The sequence below is a fragment of the Prionailurus viverrinus genome, chromosome A3 (genome assembly GCF_022837055.1).
Source record: "Prionailurus viverrinus isolate Anna chromosome A3, UM_Priviv_1.0, whole genome shotgun sequence".
Classification (NCBI taxonomy): Eukaryota; Metazoa; Chordata; class Mammalia; order Carnivora; family Felidae; genus Prionailurus; species Prionailurus viverrinus.
In genome coordinates, this window is record NC_062563.1 from 96,610,404 (window position 1) to 96,635,563 (window position 25,160).

General features: G+C 35.9%; 1 protein-coding gene across 5 annotated transcripts in view; it reads left to right on the top strand.

The window, feature by feature from the left end:
* Positions 1 to 25,160, top strand: part of CTNNA2 (catenin alpha 2) — a 1,116,199-nt gene that overhangs the window by 1,070,841 nt on the left and 20,198 nt on the right. For 2 of the 5 annotated variants that reach the window (XM_047854186.1, XM_047854187.1), the window contains exons 17-18: positions 2,553 to 2,687; positions 13,518 to 13,661. In XM_047854186.1, the coding sequence (XP_047710142.1) occupies positions 2,553 to 2,687; positions 13,518 to 13,661 (279 nt within the window). Of the gene's footprint in view, positions 1 to 2,552; positions 2,688 to 12,927; positions 13,482 to 13,517; positions 13,662 to 25,160 lie in introns of those variants that run through there. The other 3 variants (XM_047854188.1, XM_047854189.1, XM_047854190.1) reach the window with 2 other exon arrangements.

Here is a 25,160-nt window from a genome sequence, read left to right on the forward strand (position 1 = left end):
ATCATAGTCCCAGGCAGCAGGACTATGGAAATAGAATTAACTATGGACTTGATATATGGAAAGCACATCACACATGCACACACACAAATCCCAAGATTCTAGATGTATTTTGCAATTAAATAACAAAGTATTTAGCAGCGCCTGGGTGGCTCAGTTGGTTAAGTGTCTGAGTCTTGATTTCAGCTCAGGTCATGATCACGGTTGGTGAGATTGAGCACCACTGTGGGCTCTACACCGACAGCATGAAGCCTGCTTTGGATTCTCTTTCTCTTCCTCTCTCTCTGCCCCTCCCTGGCTTATTCTCTCTCTCAAAATAAATAAACATTTAAAAAATAAAAACAAAAATTAAACAAGAAATTAAATGACAAAATATGTAAATGCTATTCTATGATGACTTAAAATAAACACGAGTTGGTTAAATATAACCCTCTCTTGGTGGCATGTGCACTGTCATCAGCTATGAAGCAACTTGCAGTTTTTGATAATGCTTTGTCTGAATAGGACATATCTTTCTCAAACTCACCTATTTTCATGATATATGAATTATATTTCTTGGTCCATCATGCTTTTATGTGTGTTTTAAATAATGGAATAGGACGAACATTACCAAAAAGTGGATGTGTTGCCTTTATTTTGCCTGAAAATATTTTTATGAAGATTTGAGATACACAAGCAATATAAACTTTTTACGGACTGTTGCATTTTTAATTACTGTTCCATTGAGATAGAACTTCGAGTTTAATTTGTTGCAAGGTATTTGTATCGAAAGCCTTGTCAGCCCTCAAGGGAGATATCATTTTAAAGTTAATTCCTTTCAGTATATGGGTCTCTGGAGTAGGATAAATATTACAGTATTAAGTACTTGTAGAAAGCTAAAACAGTCTCTGTGGGATTCTTTCTTGATAAATGCAGTTAGTAAAAGAAAGTACCACAATGGTGTTACATATAAAAGAGACCCCTTTGTCATTTGTTAAAGATATGGTTATGTCAAAACCACAGGATTCACAGTATTAATGAAAGGTTTGCCTTTTTTTTTTTTTTTTTAAGAATTGCCTTTCTTAAGCTTGAAGAAAACCTAGCTGGAGTCTTTTTCTCATAACTTTTTTTTTTTTTTTTTTTGAGATAGAGAAACAGTGAGCGGGTGAGGAGCAGAGGGAAAGGGAGAATTTTAAGCAGGCTCCATGCCCAGTGAGGAGCCCAACTTGGGGGTCAATCTCACAGTCATGAGATCATGAACCAGGCTATAATCAAGAGCCAGAAACTTAACTGACCAAGCCACCCAGGCACCCCTCTCATTCGCTTATTCTAAATAAGTCACTTCAGATTTAGCTATAGATCTTTATTTCTTACAGTGTTTGATCAAAAATTTGGTGAGTATACATCCTTTACAAGTGCTAATTTGAGCCAGAACAATGGAATGGCCTACAGAATCTTGAACTGAACTTTTTTTTTTTTTTTAATTTTTTTTTCAACGTTTTTTATTTATTTTTGGGACAGAGAGAGACAGAGCATGAACGGGGGAGGGGCAGAGAGAGAGGGAGACACAGAATCAGAAACAGGCTCCAGGCTCCGAGCCATCAGCCCAGAGTCTGACGCGGGGCTCGAACTCACGGACCGCGAGATCATGACCTGGCTGAAGTCGGACGCTTAACCGACTGTGCCACCCAGGCGCCCCTGAACTTTTGATAGTAATAGAAATATATTCCAATTATTGAATAACCATTGGTATTGAAGCCTTAAATGCTTTAGAGAGTCATGTAAATATCTGTGGAAGTGTTCAGCTAAGCTCACTGTGTATTTGATGGATTATCTACCCACTAAGTCTCAGAGAGAATCCAAAATTCCTGGTTCTAGTTGACTCTGGTATAACCTTTGAAGAGCTCTGTTTTTACTCTTATGTGTTTGTTTCAGTTGGCTTCAAACTCTACTTAAATCTCTTTCTCTAACAGTGGTTATGATCCTTCTCAGAATGTCTTATTTAAAGTTTATAATGTTGCTAAATTTTTGATAAATACAAAAATCCAAAAAGTGTAATAGACTTCCTTTAGTGAATGATACTTTTCTGAGAAAGCCAAAGGAAACAAATGGTTTTTTCACCCAACCAAATGAATTGAAATTCTATCTTATGCTGTGTCAGAGAGATTTCTATGCAGAGCAATTTCTTTCTAGCCTCTGTTGCTTTGGTTGTCCATATTAAAATAACTACACATAGTGAATGTTGAGTGGGCCACTAAGAAAAAAACCTGTAGAATATTTGGTTTTCTTAACAGTTTAGAAGACAACTGGTAAAATTACTCATAAACATGTACAGAAGTTCCAGTAAGACTTTCTGGAAGATCTTCAATATTCTGTTTAGAGAATTGTATCAAAGTACAGCTGACCATTGTAAACTACTGACTGTGGCTTTCATAAAATGTGCTATCAAGAAGTTAAATGGATGTGATTAATATTTATGACACTAAAACCTTTTCTTCTTACAGCTTTTATATAGCAAGTGTTAGAAACTGAAGAGTACTTACTAATTGAGATCACTTTTTTTTAATGTTTTACAGTGTCCTGATTCAGCATGTAAGCAGGATTTATTAGCCTACCTTCAACGAATTGCTTTGTATTGCCATCAGCTTAATATCTGCAGCAAGGTGAAGGCAGAAGTTCAGAATCTAGGAGGAGAGCTCATTGTGTCAGGGGTAAGCTGGGAGTTGGGCTTCACAATTAAAGTTCCCACTGTTGTGCTTCCAAGGCAAGCATTCTTGGCAACAGTACTGCTAAAAACACCAAACTACAGTGATTCATAGGGAGTTTTTTTTTTAAATAAATGTTATCACCATTATTCCAGACCTTACAATAACTCACAAAGAGCAATTTGATTTTCCAATTACCCCATGTTTATACTAGCCTTGTAAAATCTCCATTCTTCACAAGAAAACTAATTTTGTAGTCTGGAAACTCATTGCCAAGCTTTGACTATTATAATTATTTGGAGCTTTTGTACATTTACTCATTGTGAGTCTACTTCCCTTTGTTAGTCCTAGTAATTTTCACTCTCTGTTCAGGAGCCAGCCTCTCTATGTGTGGATTGTGTTCACATGTTAGAGATGGTGAAAACAATAGGAATTCATTCATCAGGTTCCAATGCATACTAGGTTATCAGTAACCCTTGAAAGCCAGAAAATATTCAAATTTAATACAGGTTGATGTGCTGTTGCCAAAAACTAACATAGTTGTCAAACACTAACAATTATGTCTTCTTTGCTTAATAACTCCGGTGTTTCCCTTAGTATCTGGTCCATTTTCATCAAATATAGAGAAATAAGTTTGATTAATAGAAGAATTATGATTTCTTGGCAAGATTTCCAAATGTATGTGTTGAGGTTCTTCACCTTGGCTTCTCCTCCCTCTGTCCCCTTCTTTGAACACGAGGTGCCATCTATTGTAAACTATATGCAAATTCCAAAGTGTGGCTCTGCCACCTTTAGTTCTTTTCCCAGTCAAAGATGCTGCTGCCATTTTAAGTGTGACATTACTGGGAACATCACATTATCAACGTGGTGAATGCCTTTTGAAAATCAGACGAGTCATGAAGCTCAATTCTCAATTTTCAGAAATTCAACAGACCATTTGATAAAAATATATGGAAAAATCATTCTTCAATGGTTTCAGGTTCTGTATTATTTGGGTGGCAGAAAACAGCTGGGAAAAGAGCTGATCTGGCTTGCATGGAGATGCCATCTGGAAAGCCTGTTCCATGCAGTTTCACCTAGAGTCCGATAAATTGGCTATTTTGTGCCTCTTCCCAAAGCATAGTCACCTCTTTGCATTTCCAAAATGATCCTGCTTCAACATTCTTCAACAACCAAGAGCAATCTGTCTTGCAATGTGTCCTTTCTGCCGAGTTGGTAATTACCCAGTTTCTCTCTGCCAAGAAGTGATCAAAACATTGCATATCCCTTGCTTCTTTTCTTATCTTCAGACTCGATGGTATAGTTTCCCATACCATTCGGCTTTCATGTCCATCTGTATATAGCACCTGTGGAACTGAGTGCTTTTTGTTTAGCTTGCCTTGTGTGCTTTCATTTGTCACTTTCCAAATCTTATTATTTACATGGATGCACAAAGCATCTTTGTGGATCTCAGAGTCCACAACCTCATTTAGGTGATATTTTACTGGCAGAGCTGTTCTCCATTATCCTCTCAGTACCCATTGTTCATCACTGCTTCCCGAGCATCATTTCCATTGTCTTTTCCTCATTTAGATGTAGTCCAAACCATCACTGGCTTTTATCACTTGCACTGTTGGCATTTGTAGAGGTGTTTGAGATTGAGAACACCATCAAGAAGCCTGTTTCCTTCTTTGAGTCTTATTGGCAAAGTTCATAAATCCTTGCATGGGAGAAGGCTTCTTTTTGAGGAATGTTATACTTTATAACTTTATAATAGTTTTGAGTCAAATGCATTATAAAGGTTTGCTATATATTGCTCAGTTATGGACCTGCTCTTGGCCTCCTCATTTTTTCAAAGCTTGATTGCTATTTGGTGCCATACCTGCATCTGTAGTCTGCTGTCTTTGCCACTTCTGCGTCCATCTTATTCTTCATCCTCCTTCACTGATGGCTAATGGAGAAAAAATACCAATGTGTTTCTTTTGCAAAATAGCCACAAATGACTGCCTTCAAAGTTCTGAAAGAGTCAAGAATGTAAGACCCCATACACACAAACTTTAAATGATTTTGCCAAGAAAATGTCCATGCCTAGGGCCCCATTTATTTTGTTGTCTGGCATGACAAAGTTGCTACATTTTTAGGGATAAACTACTATAGTATTATATATGAGAGAGAGAGAGAGAGAGAGAGAGAGAGAGAGAGAGAGAGAGAAATGCTTAAATAATGGGATTCAAGGCTGTAGCTTCTTTTCTGAAATAGAGGAAAGCTCCCAGGAAGGTATATTTGTTAGTAGTCAAAATTTCCCCTAAAATAAGAGATTTGGATAGCTTATTTCCATTTTTCCAAGAGAAATGACTTAAATCTCAAAGCTGAGAGCTGTGTTTTTAGAGCCGTGAGCTAGCATGATGAACAGAATGCACATGTGCACAGTTATGTATCATGTCAGCATGTGTATGTTTTATGTGATTCTGTGTGTACTAACTGGGAAAGGCTTCTTCTGTTGTATCTGCCTTTGGCTTGAGAGGTGGGGCAGGAAAACTCAACAGGTCATAGGCTGGGGACAATGGATGCAAAAGTTCTTCTTGTGACACGATGGGGAGTTGGAGAAATAACACAATCCTGGATATATGCTTACATGTGCTCAATCATACAATTGCTGTCTAAGAAGCACTACTAATTTTCTGTCTGGAGATATGTTTTTAAAAGTTATTGGCTTAAATCCTTCTCAACAGGCAAAAGGTGCCATTCCTACTAAACCTCAAAGTAGAAGATGCATTTGTGAGCCAATTGAGCTTACGCCATTTGTGTGCTTGCTAAGGAGGTCAATGGAGAAGAGAAAATCTAAAAAAAACAAAAAAACAAAAAACAAAAAACAAAAAACAAAAAAACCCAAAAACTAACAGTGACAGAAATGTTAAAGTGAAAATAGAAGAAACTGAAGTCCAGAATATTAAACATCCATTAGTTTGTAAATTGGCTTTATTGGCTTAGTGTTTGTTTATTTAATCTCTTAGGTCAGTTTACATGCTTTTTGGAAAAAGGAATGTTGAAAGAAGAGGAAGAAATGAGAGTAGGATAGGAGAGAAGAGGCATGAAAGAAGAAAAAAAAAAGAAATTTAACCATAGCGTATCGTAAATAATTTTAGTGAAGGTAATATCCCTTAAATGTGATAGCATTATATTCATCATGGCAGAAAAGTTGAGCAAATTTTTTTCCAAGTATGTAAATATATTTTGCATACAAGTAAATTCCAAAGCTGTGATGCGGATATTACTTGTATATTTGATGGTTGTGTTTTTAATTAATTTTTATTTACTAGGTTTCAGAGGATTTAATGGATTCTTTTAAATGTAAAAATGAAGATGTACACATGGATCTGAAGACATAAAAATCATTCTAAATAACCTTTGATTATTTTTACCCTAACATTTGTACTTCGTGGATTTTTCTGAATGAGATTGGAAACAGTAAGGTGGAATTTAAGAATGTAGAATGCTGAACATCAAACATTCTGATAAATCTGAGAAATTGCGCCTTACTATTATTATTATTATTATTATTATTATTATTATTATTTGAAGTTCAACTACATCAAGAGTCTCATTATAACAATGAAGTCAGAACAAAAGAGGAATAACCCTACCCCGGACAGGAATTCACTGTTTAGGTCAGAGATGGAAGGACACAAATTGTAACTTATAGTTGACCCCACATAAAATGCTACAAATTTTGAAAGATTTTATTGCATTTAAATGTCTTTTTTTCATATTAACAAAATATAGGAGCAGAGTTTCGAGGTGGGGATATTAGTTTCCTCAGACTGACTGAATGGAGCCTTGCCCTATTCCTGAGGAATGGAGTAACCTGCCCTAATGTGCACTTTTGTTCTTTGCCACTTAAATCTCTCCTTTCCAAATTTAAATCTCTCTCAATTGGGTTGTGGAGAGAAGCTTGACAAGGTGAGAAAATATAATTTGTGATGCTGGTAGGATTTGAATTGTTAAAGAAAAATATTAGAGAATAAGGGGTCAATTACAGTCCTTATTGCCTGTTTCACGTCATTAAAAAAATTGGACTCAAAATCAACATGAATGTTCATGGTAATAAATGAAAACCATTAATACACTACTAGAAACTGATAATGGCCAAATCAATCCTACCTGACTATGGCATATAACCAAAGATACATATGTGCATGTGCACAAACATGCACATACAACAAATACACATGATTTGATATTTACTCTATTATCCTCAAATAAGCAGTAATCAGGAACTGAACAAGTGGTTGACAACTGTGACACATCTGATCCAAGAAAATTTAGGGAAAAGAAAATGTGGGAATTATTTGTACAGTGCTATATGTATTATATCTTTTAAAATATATATATGTATACACTTATATTACATATATTTAAAATATATTTTTAAAATGTGATTTGTTGAGATGAGAATTGCATTTTATTTGAAAAGTTCTATATTTCCTCTATAAAAATAGTGTTAGTATTTTGTAATGATACGAAGCAGTCATTGGAATTAGCATTGTACCTACTTATGTAACCTTGTACTTTAAGCAACACTTTTTTGAGGAAAGAGTTTTTTATATATATATTCTGATTCTGTTTATTGTCAATTCTTGATCTACACTGATCAGAGTGTAGTAGTAATGGAAACAAATCTAAATTGCTATTTCAATTTGGATTTGAAATACATTTCTCTGCTTCACTTGAACAAAAGGGTATGTGTTCAGGAAATTAACTGCAGTTACAAAGAATTTTCTCCAGATTTTTCAGAGGATAGGCCATTAAGTATTTGGGCTTAACAGACTTTCCTGAACTATGCAACAGTAGGAGAGGCCAGATCTAGAGACAGTAAGATTAAAACAAACTTTAGATTATAAATCTGGATGGAAAGATGGTGGAAATATTCTGTAACACTAAGAAAATTAAACAAGTACTTATCATTGGCAGAATGGCCATAGTTCTTTGCATATACTTTACTACTAAGATGGGTTGCTGAATAATTCAGTCTTTCTCTGAAAAACCTAACCTTCTCAATCTGTTATGACAGCAAAACTATAACCATTTAAGTTTTGATTCCTGCATTAGGTCTTCCTCTGTTACATTTATATCAGTGTACATGGCCACTGATTTTGTACAACCTAAATTATGCAAACCTTCAGAGAAAAATAACCCTTAGGTGATTTTTCAGTGCAGATTCTTTCTCCCAGTGTTATAAAGGTGACATTTGACAAACTCAAGGTATTACATGTGGAAGAAATGGGAAATGGGGAATGTTATAAGTAAAAATCTCCTTGGGTGCCAGGCATCATAACAAGTTTTGAGTCTAGTATACCACACCTGTATAGGTGTCTCCCTGAATTTAAATAGTCTTTGTGCAGAGGAGGATGGTGTATTGCTCTGTTAAAGAAGCTCTTTAGTTACATACTTAGTGACAATGGCCCTAAACCTATCAATTTGATCAATTCTATGCATTGAAAAAAATCCGTTTTTTCACTGATGAAATTAAACTGATTTGTTTTATGCATAGAAACAGACTTTATATTCTAATGCTCTCATTTTAAAGTGAGAAAACAGACTCTCTTGTGGCAAAATTGGAACACGAACCAAGCAAATAACTCTTTACCATAGGTGGAAGCATGGGTTGACTTAACTTGGATCTACTCAATGGATTAATTTGAGTGCATCACCTGAACTTGTACTCTGAGGCATTTATACTTTGGTCTGAGGGCATTCATTATTGCTCGTCAGAGGAGAAGTGGCTAGTGGCTTTAAGAAGAATGTCTCTCCCTCAGAAATGTCAGTGCCATTACTTGTCATTCAGTCAGTGAACTTCCATTTCTTTAGGTTTTAAAGCTATTCAAGTTTTGAAAGCCTCTAATCAAAAAGAAGGCAAGTGATCCACACCTTAATCTATTCGCAATTAATGTTTTGGATCTCAGTTCATATTCAGAGCATTATTTGGCAGCCAACGACTAGCAATATTTTGTGAAAACTTGGAAATTAGACATATGCAGGTACCTGGATGAGGGACACTAATTTTGCATCTTTTGATATCTGTGAGACACAGGCAAACCTATTTAAGCAGTGCTGGTTTATAACATTTTCCCATGAGACCTATTCTAATTTTGAGATGCTAGTTGTTATCACTGATTTCATTGTTAGATGTTATTTATTAATATATTTTAAATAATTTCTAGTGTCCTCCTCATTTTTAACTAGTTGTTGATATGTGAGAACAAATCCAGATAATATCTGTTCCCTTAAGTTGAACCAAGTTATGGGAAGCTACAGTGTTGGGTAGAATACCTTTATGTTTGAAATAGTATCTGTAATTTAGTGTATGCTTTCTGGTTTTCCTGTGTACACTTGGATATGTCAGCTCTAGTCAAGAAATACATTATTTTGAATTAGTTACCTAAATCCATTGTGATGTTTTTGTTTTTTTCTTGTTCCTACTTGGATATACCTCAAGAATTCCTGGATACTGAGGCAGTTGGAAGAAAAAGAAGCTAAAATGTGAATAAATTGATACAAGAATATACACATAAACAGAAGATAAATATTAAAATCATACACTAGATATTATCTGGGGATCTTACTGATTTTGCACCATTTTCAATTACCTCAGATGACTCAAACTAAAGCAAATTAAGAGACTCCATAGGAAAACTGAGACAGGATTTTATGTTTGGTATTGGATGTGATGAAATTTTTTGACAACCATATTTTTCTAGAAAAAGGTTAGTGTTTCTGTATGTTGTTCCTAAGTTCTAATGACAAACCAACAATCCGAGCTTCAATGAGTTGTATTTCCTTTTCACATAGTACATTTTCTGATTCATTGAACAACATTTCTATGGTGCTCCAACTAAAAAGGCAGTGTTAAATATCTGTAGGGTGAGGGTATTCAAAGTCCTTTCTCTCTAATAGCAAATAATTTCCATGAAAAAGGATAAAGTTTTCTGTCCATTGTGCTTTTGTTAGATTGTGTAATCCATTGGGTTTTCTTTTTTCCATTTAGTTTCTCATCTTACTGTTTAGCATTCTCAGCAAGAATAGCAGGGTGTCTGTTGATGGCTATCTCTGTGTATTCACTGTTGTTCTTGGTTTACTATACTCTAGAAATAAAAGCATGTTTAACTTACTATCTTCTGCATTCTGTCCCTACAGATTTTGTCAAATGCTTTCTCCAGCTTAATTTAAATGATTTATAAAATATAGCTTTTATCACAGCCCTTAGGAGAGAAATATGTGCCATGTTGTGGCCCATGTATCTTACAAATAGGAAAGACTTCTGGATGGGCAGTGTGTAGTTTTCTTAGTTTAGATTTCTTTTACTGCTTCGGAACATATTGTCTTACTCTATCTTCAACAGTCATTTTCTTTCTGGGCAATAAATATATTTCAAATATTTCATCCTAATCCAATTTTCTTGAAGGCAAGCTTACTTAATTTGGACTGTAATCTTTTCTTTCATCATCAATACTACATCTTACATTATTGCTTTTCTCTGAATACCTTCATCTGTGCAGATGCCTTGCTGATAATGAACTTGAGTGGAACTCTGACTAGATCTTCTGTCAAATCTGCACAATCTGTATCTTGACCTCTTTCATCCATTTCCTTTTGCAAATCTATTTCTCAACTGAGAGAAGTTCCTGGAGAAGTTCCAGGCAGCATCATCTTCTAAGAACCATATACTCTTTTAAGCCCAAGGCTATGTATGTGAGACACTATCATAAAACAAACTCAGAACAGAATCTCTTTATCTAGGAACTCCTGATTAAAATCCATTGCTATCAAAATTGTTTAGATTCTCTATTGCTGAGATATTTCTCTTTAATAATAACATTTTGGTCAGATTGCATGCCAACTGCCTGATCATGTCTTACACAATGAATTACTTTATAAAGACACCTTTTGATTATTCTTTTGGAGTACACAAATTATCCCACCTGACTTTTCTTGATCTTTTGCACTAAGTTAAACAAATACACCTTTTTTCAACAGATGAAACCAATCCTACATCTCTTTGATCAGAATAAAATTATAACCATGACTTCAGTAATGGAGTTTCTTGACTCAAATCTTACAATCATTTCATATCTTGTCTTAAAAGGCTAACTTATCCATTTATGTGATGTCATAGAGAGTATGCATCAAATCCATAATTGCAGTGACAGTGTTCATAAACAATGTCAAGTGGCTAAATCCTAAGAAGAATTGGAAATTATCTGATCCTGGCATTGCATTCTGTGTCAAAGAAAGTTCGTTTTGGTTTTTCTTAAACTAATCTCATAACTAAAGACATTATTGCAATCAATCATACTAAATCACCTAAAAAAGTCAGCACAGTTCACCACTCTGCATCCTTTTGATGCAGCCTAGTTTTGCATTGGGTTCCTGAAGTCATGCTCCATTTCCAAATAAGCAATAGATAATAAGAAACATCAACAAATTATAAGTCTAACTTGTTTTCTTTCAATAGTTAAAAAGTGTTTAACTCCATTTTTATTCTGATATATTAACATTGGCAGATATATACCTTCTTTGTTGTGTAGTAATATTGTTAAGGTGTTTCTTGGAAGAATGAACAATTGCAATCAGTAATCTTATAATAATGACCTTTAAATTTTGTATGAAAGGTGAGATGACACAAATAAGCTTCTAATACATAATAATCATTTTTGAAACTGAAAAATAAGGATAAATGAATAGCACATTCCCTATAATGGGAAAATCAGGAGATACCTAATTTCTAAACAAATGGGATCATCATAAAGCATAAAAAAGCAAGGATAAGCCAACTAGTCAATGATCCAATGAGTAAAAATAGGAAGAAAATAAAACTTGATAGGGCCATTAATTGTGAAAACTCACACAATAAAGCTGTTGAATATAGAAGCTGAATTTAGATTCAGAATTACTGAAAATAGAAATACAATAATACAAGAAGGAAAACAAGCAAGATATCACTGCTTTCTCTAATAAGTACAGAAAACATCAAATACTAGAAAAATTCCATTTTTTCATAAATGCCAGATATTTTTTTCTATTGTATTTAATTTTCTGAAGAAATTATTTAAATGCCTCTAACATTTATTTTGAAGTAAAATATGGGAGTAATGTTGCCAAATCCATTATCAGTTTGAATTTAGTAGCATCTATGTTTCAAAATGCTCCCTAATCTACCAGTTTTGCTTAATTAAAAAAATATGTTTATTTATTTTTGAGACAGAGAGAGACAGAGCATGAATGGGGGAGGGTCGGAGAGAGAGGGAGACACAGAATCTGAAGCAGGCTCCAGGCTCTGAGCTGTCAGCACAGAGCCCATCGCGGGGCTCGAACTCACGGACCGTGATATCATGACCTAAGCCGAAGTCGGATGCCCAACAGACTGAGCCACCCAGATGCCCCTGCTTAATTTTTAAATTGTGATCATTAATACACTTACATATTTCGTGATCTAGGAATGGCAGGATTAAAAATAGAATTATATTGGCTTAAAACATAAGAAAAAAATTTTAATCATGAATATTGGTTATCTACACACAGAAACATGCTTTGGGCTTTACCCATTTATGATGCCATTAACTGTAAACTATAATTTTGAATCTTTTACTAAAATATTTTCTGTGGGAATAGTGAGTTTCACTTTTCATATATTGCACGGGGCAAATGAAGATCTGGCTTCCATGTGGAGGGTTTCAGAACCTACCTGCTCTTTGAAACTACTCCTTCCTTTTGTCATATTACCCACTCAACAACTTTGAGTAGTTCATAGTTTTTTAACTTCTAAATCTCCATTTAAAATAAAAATACCTTAATGTTCTCCACATTATTCTCCCATAGTGCCTAATTTACCACCCCCCCACCCCCACACCCCCCCACAATGGACTCAGATGTTAAACAAAGCTATAACTATATGACTATACCTTTAGTGCATGTGACACACATTTGGTCAGTTAACATCACTGGGTAACTTAAATTTGACCTCTGAGAGTGGTAGTGCAGGGACCTTATGGTTATGGAAATCTTCCCATTCGATTTTTCTCCAGTTTTGAAGGTGGGCTTTATTTACCCCCTTTACATATATACATATATAGATATATATGTTATATTCACTACACAGAGAAAAACTGGTCAAAATTGTCAGTGATATTTCATGCAGAACGTAAAAGCTTAAGAAGTAGAAATAGGCATTGGTTATTGGCTTATCTTTTAAAATGTGCCTGTCACACAGCCCCTCCTTGGGTACAAAAAGGAAGAGTAAAAAGAATTGCAGTTGTAGCAACAATGAATTCATTAGTTCTTCAGTGATTCCAATGAAAGAGGTAAGTATCCTTTTAGTACCATGTACTGGCTGCACATGCAGAGGCCAAGGGCTTAATGAAGGTCACACAGCAGGGCAATGGAACTTCCAAGAAAGACATCTGAGATTCCCCACATACTGTTCCAAGCTTTAAGAGCTGTAGCCCTTGCTTTCTCTCTTGGTGATCTTCAATGCTTTAAATAGGGGATTCATCCCCTTTGAACCCACAACGATTGTCCCCTACAATGCCTGACAAGGCAGGGTGCTTCTTCATCCTCCTTCTCCAAAATGGTCCATTTATCTGTTCAAGAGAGCCAATGAGGAATTCATATGGCTGGGCTGCTTAATATCACAGATGCCCATCCATATCTCTTTCAGCACCTAATTCCTTCATATGCCTCTTTCTCCCAATGACCCCCTCCCTCTTCCACTTCCCCAATCCCTTCCCAATAGGGTACGTTTTTTTTTTTTTCTCTTGCTCTCTCTCTCACTCACTCTTTTCTGTATCTCTCGGAAATCAGACAGGAGTTCAGAGCACTTTCACTACCTTTTATGAGGTAGATTGTGATGTCATAGATGGGGGCAGGGCTAGTCAACTTTCTACCCACCTCCCAACCTGTGCTGAGGGAGCTCCGATCGGGAGTGGAAGCAGTGATTCCTCCATGGTGAGTAACTTTGCTTTCTAATGTAATCTGTTTCATTGTAAACATTAATTTTGAAAGCAGGTGGATGGGGTTTCAAATAAGTAAAGATACGACCACTCAAGTCTTCTTTACTTACTATTTGGGCAAATGATCTATTTATTTATTCTTTGGGCAAAGGATCTATTTATTTATTCTTTGTATGAGTCAAGAATTACATAGCACAAATACATTCTTCAAGCATGATCTAAACTTGAGAAGGAAAAATGGTATTTCATTCCTTTATTTCTTAGTCTTTCTTCCCATTGGGAGTGAAAGTCATTGCATATGTGGAATGAACCCATTCTGTAGTCCTTTGGTGAGCTTCTTTAAGGAAGGCTAGTTAAGAGTGTGTATTCTTCTTTGTTTGAAAGGTTACAGGGTCATAAAACATCCTTAATTGATGTTGGCCCAGAGAATCAGTCTGCTCTTCTAAAATTATGGGGTAAAATGGTGAAGAAACTGATACATAAAGAATTAATGAACTTGGTTTTGATGTAAACAAATGAAAACTTTCTAATGCAAAGACTAAAATATTTATGAAAACAAAGGAGTCCCTACTCTTGCAAGATTAAGAGTGAAGCCATTTCAAGGCGTCACTACCAAATTTGCTACCTTTTTTTGTTGATGTTGCATGTCATAACACTGATGCTGTTTTGTAAGTTCTCTTCGTAGTTAGGAGCTGTGAAATGTCACTGTTCTTTGTTTCATTTGGGTTTCTATATGCTGATTAATTCTTTTGTATGCCTTAGTATTTAGAAAGAAAAGATAACTGGAGTGAGCATTTTTCCTCCACTTTCCTTATTCTCTCCTGAGTACTTATTAAAACTGTCAAGATACCAGCTTTTATATAAAAGGGCAAAATAAGTTCATGGAGGTGGTTAAATCTTTAAGGGATGCTGAAAAGCATCGGGGTGGGTGTTTTTAAAACAGTTTGGACCATTAGAATGTGAGGCCCTGTTACTTTTCATGGGGTGGGATAAAAGCTTCTTTGTGTGGATCATGGGTATTAGGAAATATATTAAGAGGGTATCATTCATTTTTTTTCAAATTATACATCCCTAGTTAACTATGTGTGGATATTGGTGTTGGAAAATTGGAGGCAGTTTGAAAGGTGGAGTCCTTTCTCAGCATTAGCTTTTCTGTTATGCCAAGACCCTCTCTCCCTCCTGCCCTGCCAAATTATGCATTCCTTACAGCTCAAATGCACTAAGGTTAATACTGTTTTTTTCATTACCTGGGGAAGAGTAGCATGGCAACTTCTCAAGTGATTTTCCCACCTACGCTTTCTAACTTAAAGAAGTCACTGTAATAGTAGGGATTTCAGGCACAATAAGGAAAAATGGAGCCATAACTAGCAAATAGGAATACTTAGCTGATAATTAACTACAGTCAACTTAATACTGCAATGTGGGTAACAATGCCAAAGTCTTATATGTTGGGTGATCCCTCTCAAGTCTTTGGCCTACCTTCCTTTAAAACTGCTAATCCCCTCAAACCCAGGTAGGAGGAAACCTTCAGTGCCAGAAAAATATAATGTCTAATCATAGCTCAAGTGTTTAATGTCTTTTATCAACCCCTCATACAGCTGCCAGGTAAGAAATGCTCATATTTTACAAACCCTTGGAATATAATCATCTTTAAATTTCGTGAGTTAAGAACAGTTGTGTTGTGCACTTGTGCAAATTCAGAGAGTCTATCATGGAATGCATTATGCATGCACTTGTTTATCTTCATGTGCATGTTTCATTTATAGTGGTGTTCATTGTTTTTAAAATCCATTTGTATGTATCAGAACTCTAATTTAAAAATACTACTGTATATTGTGCTATAAACAAAACAATGAAGTGTAACAGTAATTGCATTAATTTAGGGTCTCAACACTGGTGTCATAGTTCCATTTCTGTCATTGACTAATTAGGTGACTGCAAGAAAATTACATAGATCATTTAGGTCTCCATTTTCTCATTGTAAAATGATGATAGGTCATCGATGGGATATATCTTAAAGTATCCCTGCTCTAAAACTGTATGGTTTTATAATATATTTTTCAAGAAATAGCTTACAGGAAAAAGACTGATTCATTGATGAGACATTGTTTTTGTAGGAGACATATAATTGTATAGACCAAAAAGAAAATTTCAGTCCAAAGTTGGTCTTAGAATGTACCCTATATTTGATGGAATGTTACCAAGTGGGCCCCATTCTTTTAAATGGACAATATCAAACCTGTGATGTTAGCTATGTGTTGGTTTGGAAGACTGATTTGTTTTTCTAACTCCATAATTTTGTTGTTCTGATTACTTGATATAAAAAAAAATCCTTATCTACTATGTAATGGACAGATTTAGGTATCATTGGGACTATAAAATTAAAAAAAATACTTCTGCAGTATTGTGGGAATTCCTTTGTAGTGTTGGGAAGGGTTGATGAGTAGGGAATTGGTGGGTACTAATGTGTTATGGGGGATAAAAGACATGTGGGGCCTGGCTTCTGCTCTTGAGGAATGTGCAGCCTTTTTGGGTGTCCAGATACGTGCCAAGTGTCAACTTAGAGGTGAAGACAGAACATGTCTAAGAACTAAGATACATTCCTGTGGTGTTGGGTAGACTGGATTGCACTGGGAAATTTTTGTGAGAACCTGAGGGCTTCAAGTCATTTGGAACACAATGGTTTAGATTTGTGTTGTTGCACGTAAGGAGGGCAGGGAAGCATTTCAGGTTGACAAGACCATGGAATTGTAAATCTTGCAGAGTAGGTCTTGTGTTTAGATATGGCAAGTATCAAAGCCGTGTATCAAAATGTTTGCCTATAGTCCAGCCCCACACTTTTCCTGAGCCCCTTTTCCCGTAATCATATGCTGACTTTACAATATATGATACACCTGTTTAGAAGAATTTAGGAGGCTGAAAGTGAGTGAAGTACAAAGATTATTTATTAAGATATAATTAGGCAGCCATTGTGTCAGTTACACAAAAGGTCACATCATTACTCACAGCCACAACGGAGGAAGAGAACTAAATAAAAGGGAGGAATTAGGTACAGGTGACTCTAGCACTAAGGCATTCTGATTTTCTGACAAAAGTGGAAAAGGATTATCATTTTGGATAAAGGGATTATATTACCATTGAATCATTTAGAAATGTCAGATGGCCATGAGGAAATGCCCACTAGCTGGAGAATCCATGTAAGCAGGACAATTTTCCAAAGCAAACAGAAGGTTCTCTGTGTACTGAGCAGGAATTATGTCAGACTGCTCTCAGACAGCCAGTGTTGAGCAGGTTTAAACACTAAAACTGCACATTGTTATGTAAGCTTCCTTCCCCAATGCACTTGGAAAGAGGTTATTCATTTGGGCATGATGTGCCAAATTGACAAGAGAAGCACACTTATGTTTGAAAACTTCTCTGCTGCTGCTGTAGATTCATAGGTGGCTTTCGTGTATACTTAGCATCACTTAGCAGTTTGTTGTATTTCTTGCCATCTAAGTTCCTACTTTGACCTTTTTAATAGACTGGGATTCCATGAGTAGAATTGCTTTATCACCTATCCCAGATTCTAAGGATTTAGTTTGTATCATCCAGTAAAATGTTTCTTAATTTCCTATCATGACATAAAAATTAATTTCTAGAATATACCATCTCAGAAAATACCTTTCAAAGGTGAAATTAGTGTATATGGGAAGGATGAAGTAGTGTGATCAAACTCTGGGTTCTCTTAGAAATAATTTTTCCCAAAAAAGTTCAAGTAGGACTTAGGTAAAACTTAAACAATATAAAGTGTTAAAGGAAGTTAGAGATATAAGAATTATGTTTGTCTCAAAAGAATAATTGCAAAGATGGCAACTGTTCCCCTGACCTCGTAGTATCTCTAGAGGTGGTTCTAGTATCAGATTATAATTCAACAAATGTTTATTGGGTAAATGATATGTGCTATTTATTGACCTGTGTATGAATATGGAATTAGCATGGAAAACAGACTTATAAACAGTAACTACAATAGATTATTATAATCACTCTAACAGAAATACATACAAAGTGATACAGGCATTCGGAAGAGAAGGGGGAAGAGGAAACTTCATAAAGGGGGTAATACGTTTCTGAACCTTGATGTATAAGTAGATAGTTTTCCAGGTAGAAGAGGAGAGATAGGATTAGCTCAGAAGAGAAATACAATGCCTATAGTTTTTGAGGTATAGATGTATTCTGTGCTAACTGGACCTGAAAATGTCAGAGTTGGATGGAAAGATGAAGAAAAGTAAAAAATGGAGTTAGAGGTTGGGCTACATTGGTAAGGGGCACTGAAGAGTCTACTCCTGAAATCATTGTTGCACTATATGCTAATTTGGATGTAAATTTTAAAAAATAAAAAATAAAACAAGTGAATGAAAAAAAAAAGAAGTTGGGGAAAAAGTGGGGTCTGGATGCCAAAGAAATTTTTCTGACCCATTTGGATTTTAATGAGGGTTTCTCAAAGTGATCAAAAGATCATCTGCATGCCAAACCCAGCAAATGGTGGGAAGAGACTGCTAAAATCCATCCTAAGATACAGACCTGTTGGATTAGAATCAGATCATAGGGAGTAGGTTCTTAGAATCTATAACTACTCCATCCTACCCCAAGTTTCAGAATCTCTACAAGGCAACAAAACTTAATCATTATGTTTCTGTGTTATTGGAAAAAGTTTCATAAAAAATGAAAAAATATTAAGATTAAATATTAGGGAAAATAGGATTTAAAGACAATATAAGAATATTCTTGGGAAAATTGGCTTAAATTTTGATTAAGTATGAAAAACTTTCTAAGAATGGTGATTATTAAGTGTAAAGAATTGCCAAGTGATGCTATTATATCTCCTTGAAGGAAAGGCATAAGACTATAAACATTTAAAATTTTTTTTTCAACGTTTATTTTATTTTTGGGACAGAGAGAGACAGAGCATGAACGGGGGAGGGGCAGAGAGAGAGGGAGACACAGAATTGGAAACAGGCTCCAGGCTCTGAGCCATCAGCCCAGAGCCTGATGCGGGGCTCGAACTCACAGACCGCGAGATCGTGACCTGGCTGAAGTCTGACGCTTAACCGACTGCGCCACCCAGGCGCCCCAAGACTATAAACATTTAAGACTATAGAAATTACATCTTTCATTTTCATGCTCCAATACAAAGAGTTAATGAAGTCCAGAACTAAGTTCTACAATGGTCCAGAACAATATTTATTTCTGGGTGGTATTTTTTGGTAGAGCTATTTAGCTACTTTTACATTTTGATTAGGGGAGCTTCACTGAAAGAGACATGTATAAATAAGCATTAACATCATGACTGAAAAAATTAAGCATTCATGCTAATACAGAGCCTAATCTATATGATCTATGTTGAAAAATATTAATTATCTAACTACATGTTTGAATCAACAGTTGTTTGCAAGGGCTTTTTTTTTCTTCTATTTTTTCTTCATGGATAACAGCTATTATCTTATACCCATCAGTCTGTGTAAAAGTTACACAAGTGTTCAAAGATGCAAGAAAAAGAAAGGCACTAAAGAGGTATTTTACGTTTGGCCAAGACATGAGGATGAACCCTGGTCTGGAAGGAGGTGGCCCTCAGATCACAGCAAGGAGAGTATGTTCTGGATTTAACCTGCTTTGCACACAGGTCTCCTGTTTCAGAGTGCCAGAATCTTTTGTAGGCTTTTGAGAACTTGTTTAGCGGTCAAGAGGTGATAGGGAACTTTGTTTTTCTCCATATTCACCTCTGTGCAGACAACTGCAGTAACCACTGTGACAGAGATGGTGATGCTATCACGTACTAGAAGCAGTCGACTGGTAGATTGCCAGTACCTGCCATTAATTGAGCAAATTGATTTTGACATGTTTACCTAAAGAACTTAAAAAAAAAATCTTACAGGTTTTTTGTTTGTTGTTGTTGTTGTTGTTGTTGTTTTAACTAAGGATATGTAGCTCTGTTACTGGCTTTATCACACCAATCCAGGCAAACATAATCTTGAGTGGTTCTTAGAAGATGTGCCAGGAAAAATTATTTACGTGAATAAGGCCTAGCATTTTACCTGAATAAAAGCCAAGCAGAGAACAGTAACAGCCACATGGTTTTGATGTCTGGTACCTAAAAAATAAGTTACAGAGTACACCACGCTCTCTTAAGGTAGATGTTAAAATTATAAGCAAGGTGTTATTGTTAGTTGTGAATTTGGAAACCGACTCTGTCTTTTACAATTTGGGTGCTACTGGGCAACATTCCTAATCTGAGCTTTTGCTTTTGCTTTATAAATTGGAATAGTAATACAGTTAGAAGGACAGTAGGACAATTGTATGTAGTTAATAACATGATTATACTAGCTAAGATGCAGTGAGGGCTCAGTATTTCCAGGCACTGTGCTAAGTATTTTAAATGCACTATGCAATGTGTTTTAACAGTTACCTTGTGGAGGAAACATTGTCCTCCCCATTAAAAATATTAGGAAAATGATGTTCAGAGAATCGAAGTAGCTTCCTGGAAGTCACAAAGTTAGTGACTGACATACTGTGGTGCTTCTATTTTTTTAATGTTTATTTATTTATTTATACATTTTTTAATGTTTAATTTTGAGAGAGAGAAACAGAGCATGAGCAGGGAAGGTGCAGAGAGAAAGGGAGACACAGAATCTGAAACAGACTCCAGGCTCTGAGCTGTCAGCACAGAGCCTGATGCAGGCCCAAACTCATGGACCATGAGATCATGACCTGAGCCAAAGTCAGATTCTTAACATACTGAGCCATCCAGGTGCTGCTATGACATACCATGATTCTCCTAAGAAGCCTTCCTTGACATTCTCCCACAGCATGATGTGTTTTCTTTCATTCCTAGTAGGGCACTGCAATGTAAGAACTTATTTAATTATATGTCTTCTAACTACTCTGTGAACTCCATAAGGGTAGGGAATGTGTCTGAGTGTTAAATTTTTCCATTTGTTGCATAATAAGCATATAAATGTGTGCTTAATACATTAGCTTACTATTTTTGTCTAGTTTAATTCCTTTGTCATTTTAAAAATTTTTCTAGTATATTATGTAGACTTTTTAAAGATTATGGTATAGAAATATACAGAATTTCTTTCAAAATAGCTGAATTAGTCAAATTAGTAATTTATTTCAAAAAGGAATTTGAAAGGGGCCACAGTGACAGAGTTGGTTTCATTTGCTTTCCCACATGAAGGTTATGATACATTAAAATGTTAATTACATCTAGATGTGAAATATTGTCCTTTAATTAAGTATCCTAAATTATTAATTCCCAATAATAGTATTAACATTTTAAACAAAACCTTTCACATAATTTAATTAGATATAGATTCAGCTCTATATGCTAAAACATCCAAATACAGTTATTTTTCTATCACATAGAGTAAGTCTATATGTATGTAGTTCAGGGCCTACATAATTAACTCAGAATCATCAGACACCCAGAGTCCTGATTTATGGTCCCCTCTACTTAGTGTGGGCCTCTATTCTCAAGTTCTTTTTTTTTTAACGTTTATTTATTACTGAGAGACAGAGAGACGCAGAGTGTGAGCAGGGGAGGGGTGGAGAGAGGAGGAGACACAGAATCCGAAGCAGGCTCCAGGCTCTGAGCTGTCAGCACAGAGCCTGACGAAGGGCTCGAACTCATAAACTGCGAGATCATGACCTGAGCTGAAGTCGGTCACCTAACCAACTGAGCTACACAGGCACCCCTCTCAAGTTCATCTTTTGATCCAAGGTGACTGCTCGTGTTCCCTCTTTCCGTTTTCCATAGGGAGAAGAAGTGACAGGGTGAAATAGTGTGCTTCCTAGCTGTTGGCACTCTTTAAATTAAAGGGATATCCTAGGCACATCTATTCTCCTACCCCAACAATTTCTGTTTACAGCATATGAGGAGTCTGAAAAATCAGGAGCGATATGCATGGAGTAGCAGTTCTTGCCTATGTATACCCTCCACTAAATAGAACACAAGTATAATTCTGACTTCTAGTAGTTGCTTTGTGACCTTGGGCAAGTGGTTTGATTTCACTGAGCTCCATTTTTCTTAGCCGCAAAGTGAAAATATTAGTATCTACTTTATTGTGTTATTAGAATTAAATGTGTTAATATGTGGCACACACTTAGCACAGCGTACAGAATAGACAAGTGCTAAATAAATGGGTAGCTAATTTTATTTTTCCTTGTTTCTTCTAAAAGATGATAGTCTTTTTGATGACATAAGTGCCTTTTGTTTTTTTCACCATGTCTACTCCAATTAAGCCATTGGATGTGTAGTAGTGAACAACCAGCCAGGGTCTGTCATAGAGGAATCACTTACAGAGAGGTGATAATGGACAACGCAGAAGAGAATGACCTCAACAGAGAAATGAAGTAGTGATTCTCAAGTTACAATCTGTAGAGGAATCACATGGGTAGCAAATAAATTTCTGCTGAGAATTCTGGGTTCTGGCTCCACTGTTCTGAAACCACATCTGAGATGTTTTTGATGCAGAGAACTCATGGATCACACTTAGGGGGAAAAATTGGTCTAGTAAGTAAAGGGAAGAGAGTCTTATACACTGTGGTGAAAGCTTCCCAGTATTGGAAGTCAGTTTGGACCCTTTCCTAGAAAACCTTTTGGCTTGCTCCATTAGGCTATTTTAGTCTACCCTAGCTTGGATAATTCCTACTTGTAGGGGGCTTGTTGTGGTTGTCCATTGTAGGGTATTTAGCAACATCTCTGGCATCTCCTCAATAGATGCTTATAGCAACTTTCCTTCCCCAGTAGTGACAAAGGTCTCCAGACATTGCCAAATGTATCCTATAGGGTACAGGGGCAACATTGCCCCTGAATACCTATAGTTCTGGTCAATCTTGACCTTTTACCTATAATATACATATTATTTGAAATGGAGCTTTTTTATTTCTTCCTTCTGGAAGGGTGGAAGATGACAGATAAAATGGTTCCAGACTCATATGCCAAATGCCCATCCCCCGCATGGCAGCAGGGTTTGGATATGCACTTTCCTAGAGGCAAGACTCCTGAGAACACATCACAGTCCTTAGGCCATAGCCTTCATATACCTTTTAAAGGTCTCCATCCACCTCCCTTCTTGTCTACCCCAAATATTGTCCTGTCTTAGAGACATAGGCATTACTACTCTCAAAGGCAATTAAGGATTTTGGTGAGAATGTTGCTTGAAAGAAAGTTTTAAACAGGTAAAATTACTTCAGTTTCTTGCGTTTTATAGACAAGGTTATTGAGGTTAAAATAATTCAACTGTTTTTATAGCACTTTTTAAAACAAATCCTTTTCATATATCATTATATATTTAGCCATCCTTTGTATATTGTCTAATCCTTATATAACAAACAACTACATTTTTTATATATGAAAAAAGCTAAGCAATAGTTTATTTTTTTCCTTAACAAAATAATAAGAAGTACATCAGGCCAATGGTCTCTTTGAAATTCAAATTACTTATGCAGTTGTTTTTGAGATAATATTAGCAATGAATAATTCTGGAAATGCTGAAATTAATGGGTGAGCCCTTGAAACCAAGCAAGTTGTAGGCAGAAATTGATTGTTTCATAGCTAAGCATTAATTTCTTTAAAAGAAGTTTAGAGAGTTCTAACAGGTGGTGACTCCAGATATAACAGAGATCACTCTTTCTTTCAAAGATGTAGCCATAGTACATTTGAAGAATTTGCCTAGGCATTTTTAGTATATCGGGTAAAGAGATAATGAGGTAGCCTTTACATCTTATAATAAATACGGAGGTGATTTAACTTTGTCAAAGGCTAGATTCACAGGGACTCCAAGATAGGATTGTGCCTTGAGCAAGCTTTCATCTTAATATTGAGTATGATTTTTAGTAGGGGCAAGATACTGTATCATACTCTCTCTAACCCTTTAATGTTTATCTTTGTTCACTGGTTAAAAGTTGTCATTTTCATGAAAGTTCGCGGAGTCCTTTTTTTTTTTCAAAGAAGTTTTCCAATTTCATAGATTCGATGCTTTCTTTCAAAGGAACTACTAATATTTTTCTATGATTTTTTGGCAACACTGTTATGCATTTCCAGTCTTTTGAGGATACTTTGTCCTTTAATCTGTGGTTTTGAAAGTTTTTTTACATAGTTCAACCTTTTGCAAGGAAACCTACAATATGTTGTCCATGCATAGAGTCTCTTTGTTAACCAAAGAAATATTATTTTCAGGTTTAGATTGAAGAGAACCCTCTGGTGCTTTTGCTGAATTTCCCCTAAAGTACAGTCACTCCAGGAGAAACAGATGATAAGGTTCTAAACCAGGCCAAACCCTGGCAGGCACATGTAAGGGGAGGCATCCTGGCTTCTCAGGGGAACTACCTTAAATGCCCTTTATTCTTATTTTATTCAAAAGCAGTTGGAGCTGCAGTAGATTCCTAAATACCCTGTAAATAGAAGTCACACACTTGTATTACTGGTAACTGTCTTATTAGCTACCAAGTTAAGCCTCAGTTCCCTCATCCGTTGAATAATAAGGATAAAGTAATACTTTATTTTTGTGTATGTGTGAGGATTAAGTGGTACAACATATGGGAAAATTCTAATTGGTTGGGATCCTCAATATGTTTTGAATATGGAAAAAATCCAGAGTATATTAACCAAATAAAGGAAAGCATTAATCAACTTTGATCATAGGCTGGTCTTATACGTCAATTTGAGAGGCATCCTGATCTAAGAATGCATCTCAGTCAACTGACTAAACACTGGGATATGTGTACCAAATCCCAGTATGGCTTATGTAGAGCTAGCATCTGTGGAGGACATACCAGTGAAGAGCCAGAAAGTACTTTTTCATATTTATCCAGAAGTCTAGCTTCAGAAATAAGACCTTTACATTCATACAAAGCCTTTGAAGACAAAGAAGCAAATAAATAACTAGTTATATGTAAATGTAACCAAACTTGAGCTGGAATCACTAAGGACAGCTCTATGCATGAGTTGGCAGTTCCTACTGCGAGAATGGTTTACCTTTGTTTTTGGTTGACCTATATCTTTTTTTGGACTGCACTCCACAGCCAGTTTTGAAATCCCAAACAGAAGCTTCCTGTGTTTTATTTCTTTTGAGAATCTTATTTCCTGACTATTCACCATAAGTGGGAAAAATGAGATTGTAACTAACTAGGCTGTCCCACCCATACTTTAGCCCTAGCAATGTCCACTGTGGGGTGGAAGAAGAAAGCTTACCTCCTTTTGAAAGTACCTTGTTCTTGTCTTGCTTGGCCTTATGGTACTCTCACACTATCCTGGGCATTCATTGGGATATCCTTATCTGTGCAGAGTTCATTAGGCCTAAGTTGTACAGGTGATCCAATAAATGATGATAAAGACTCTAAAAGGATTCCCCAAAGGTATGTACAAGTTATATAATAATACTTTACAGTGACATTTTTAAAATTTATGAAAGAGTTTTAAGTTTACTTTCTCACTTGGACCTCAGTGGCT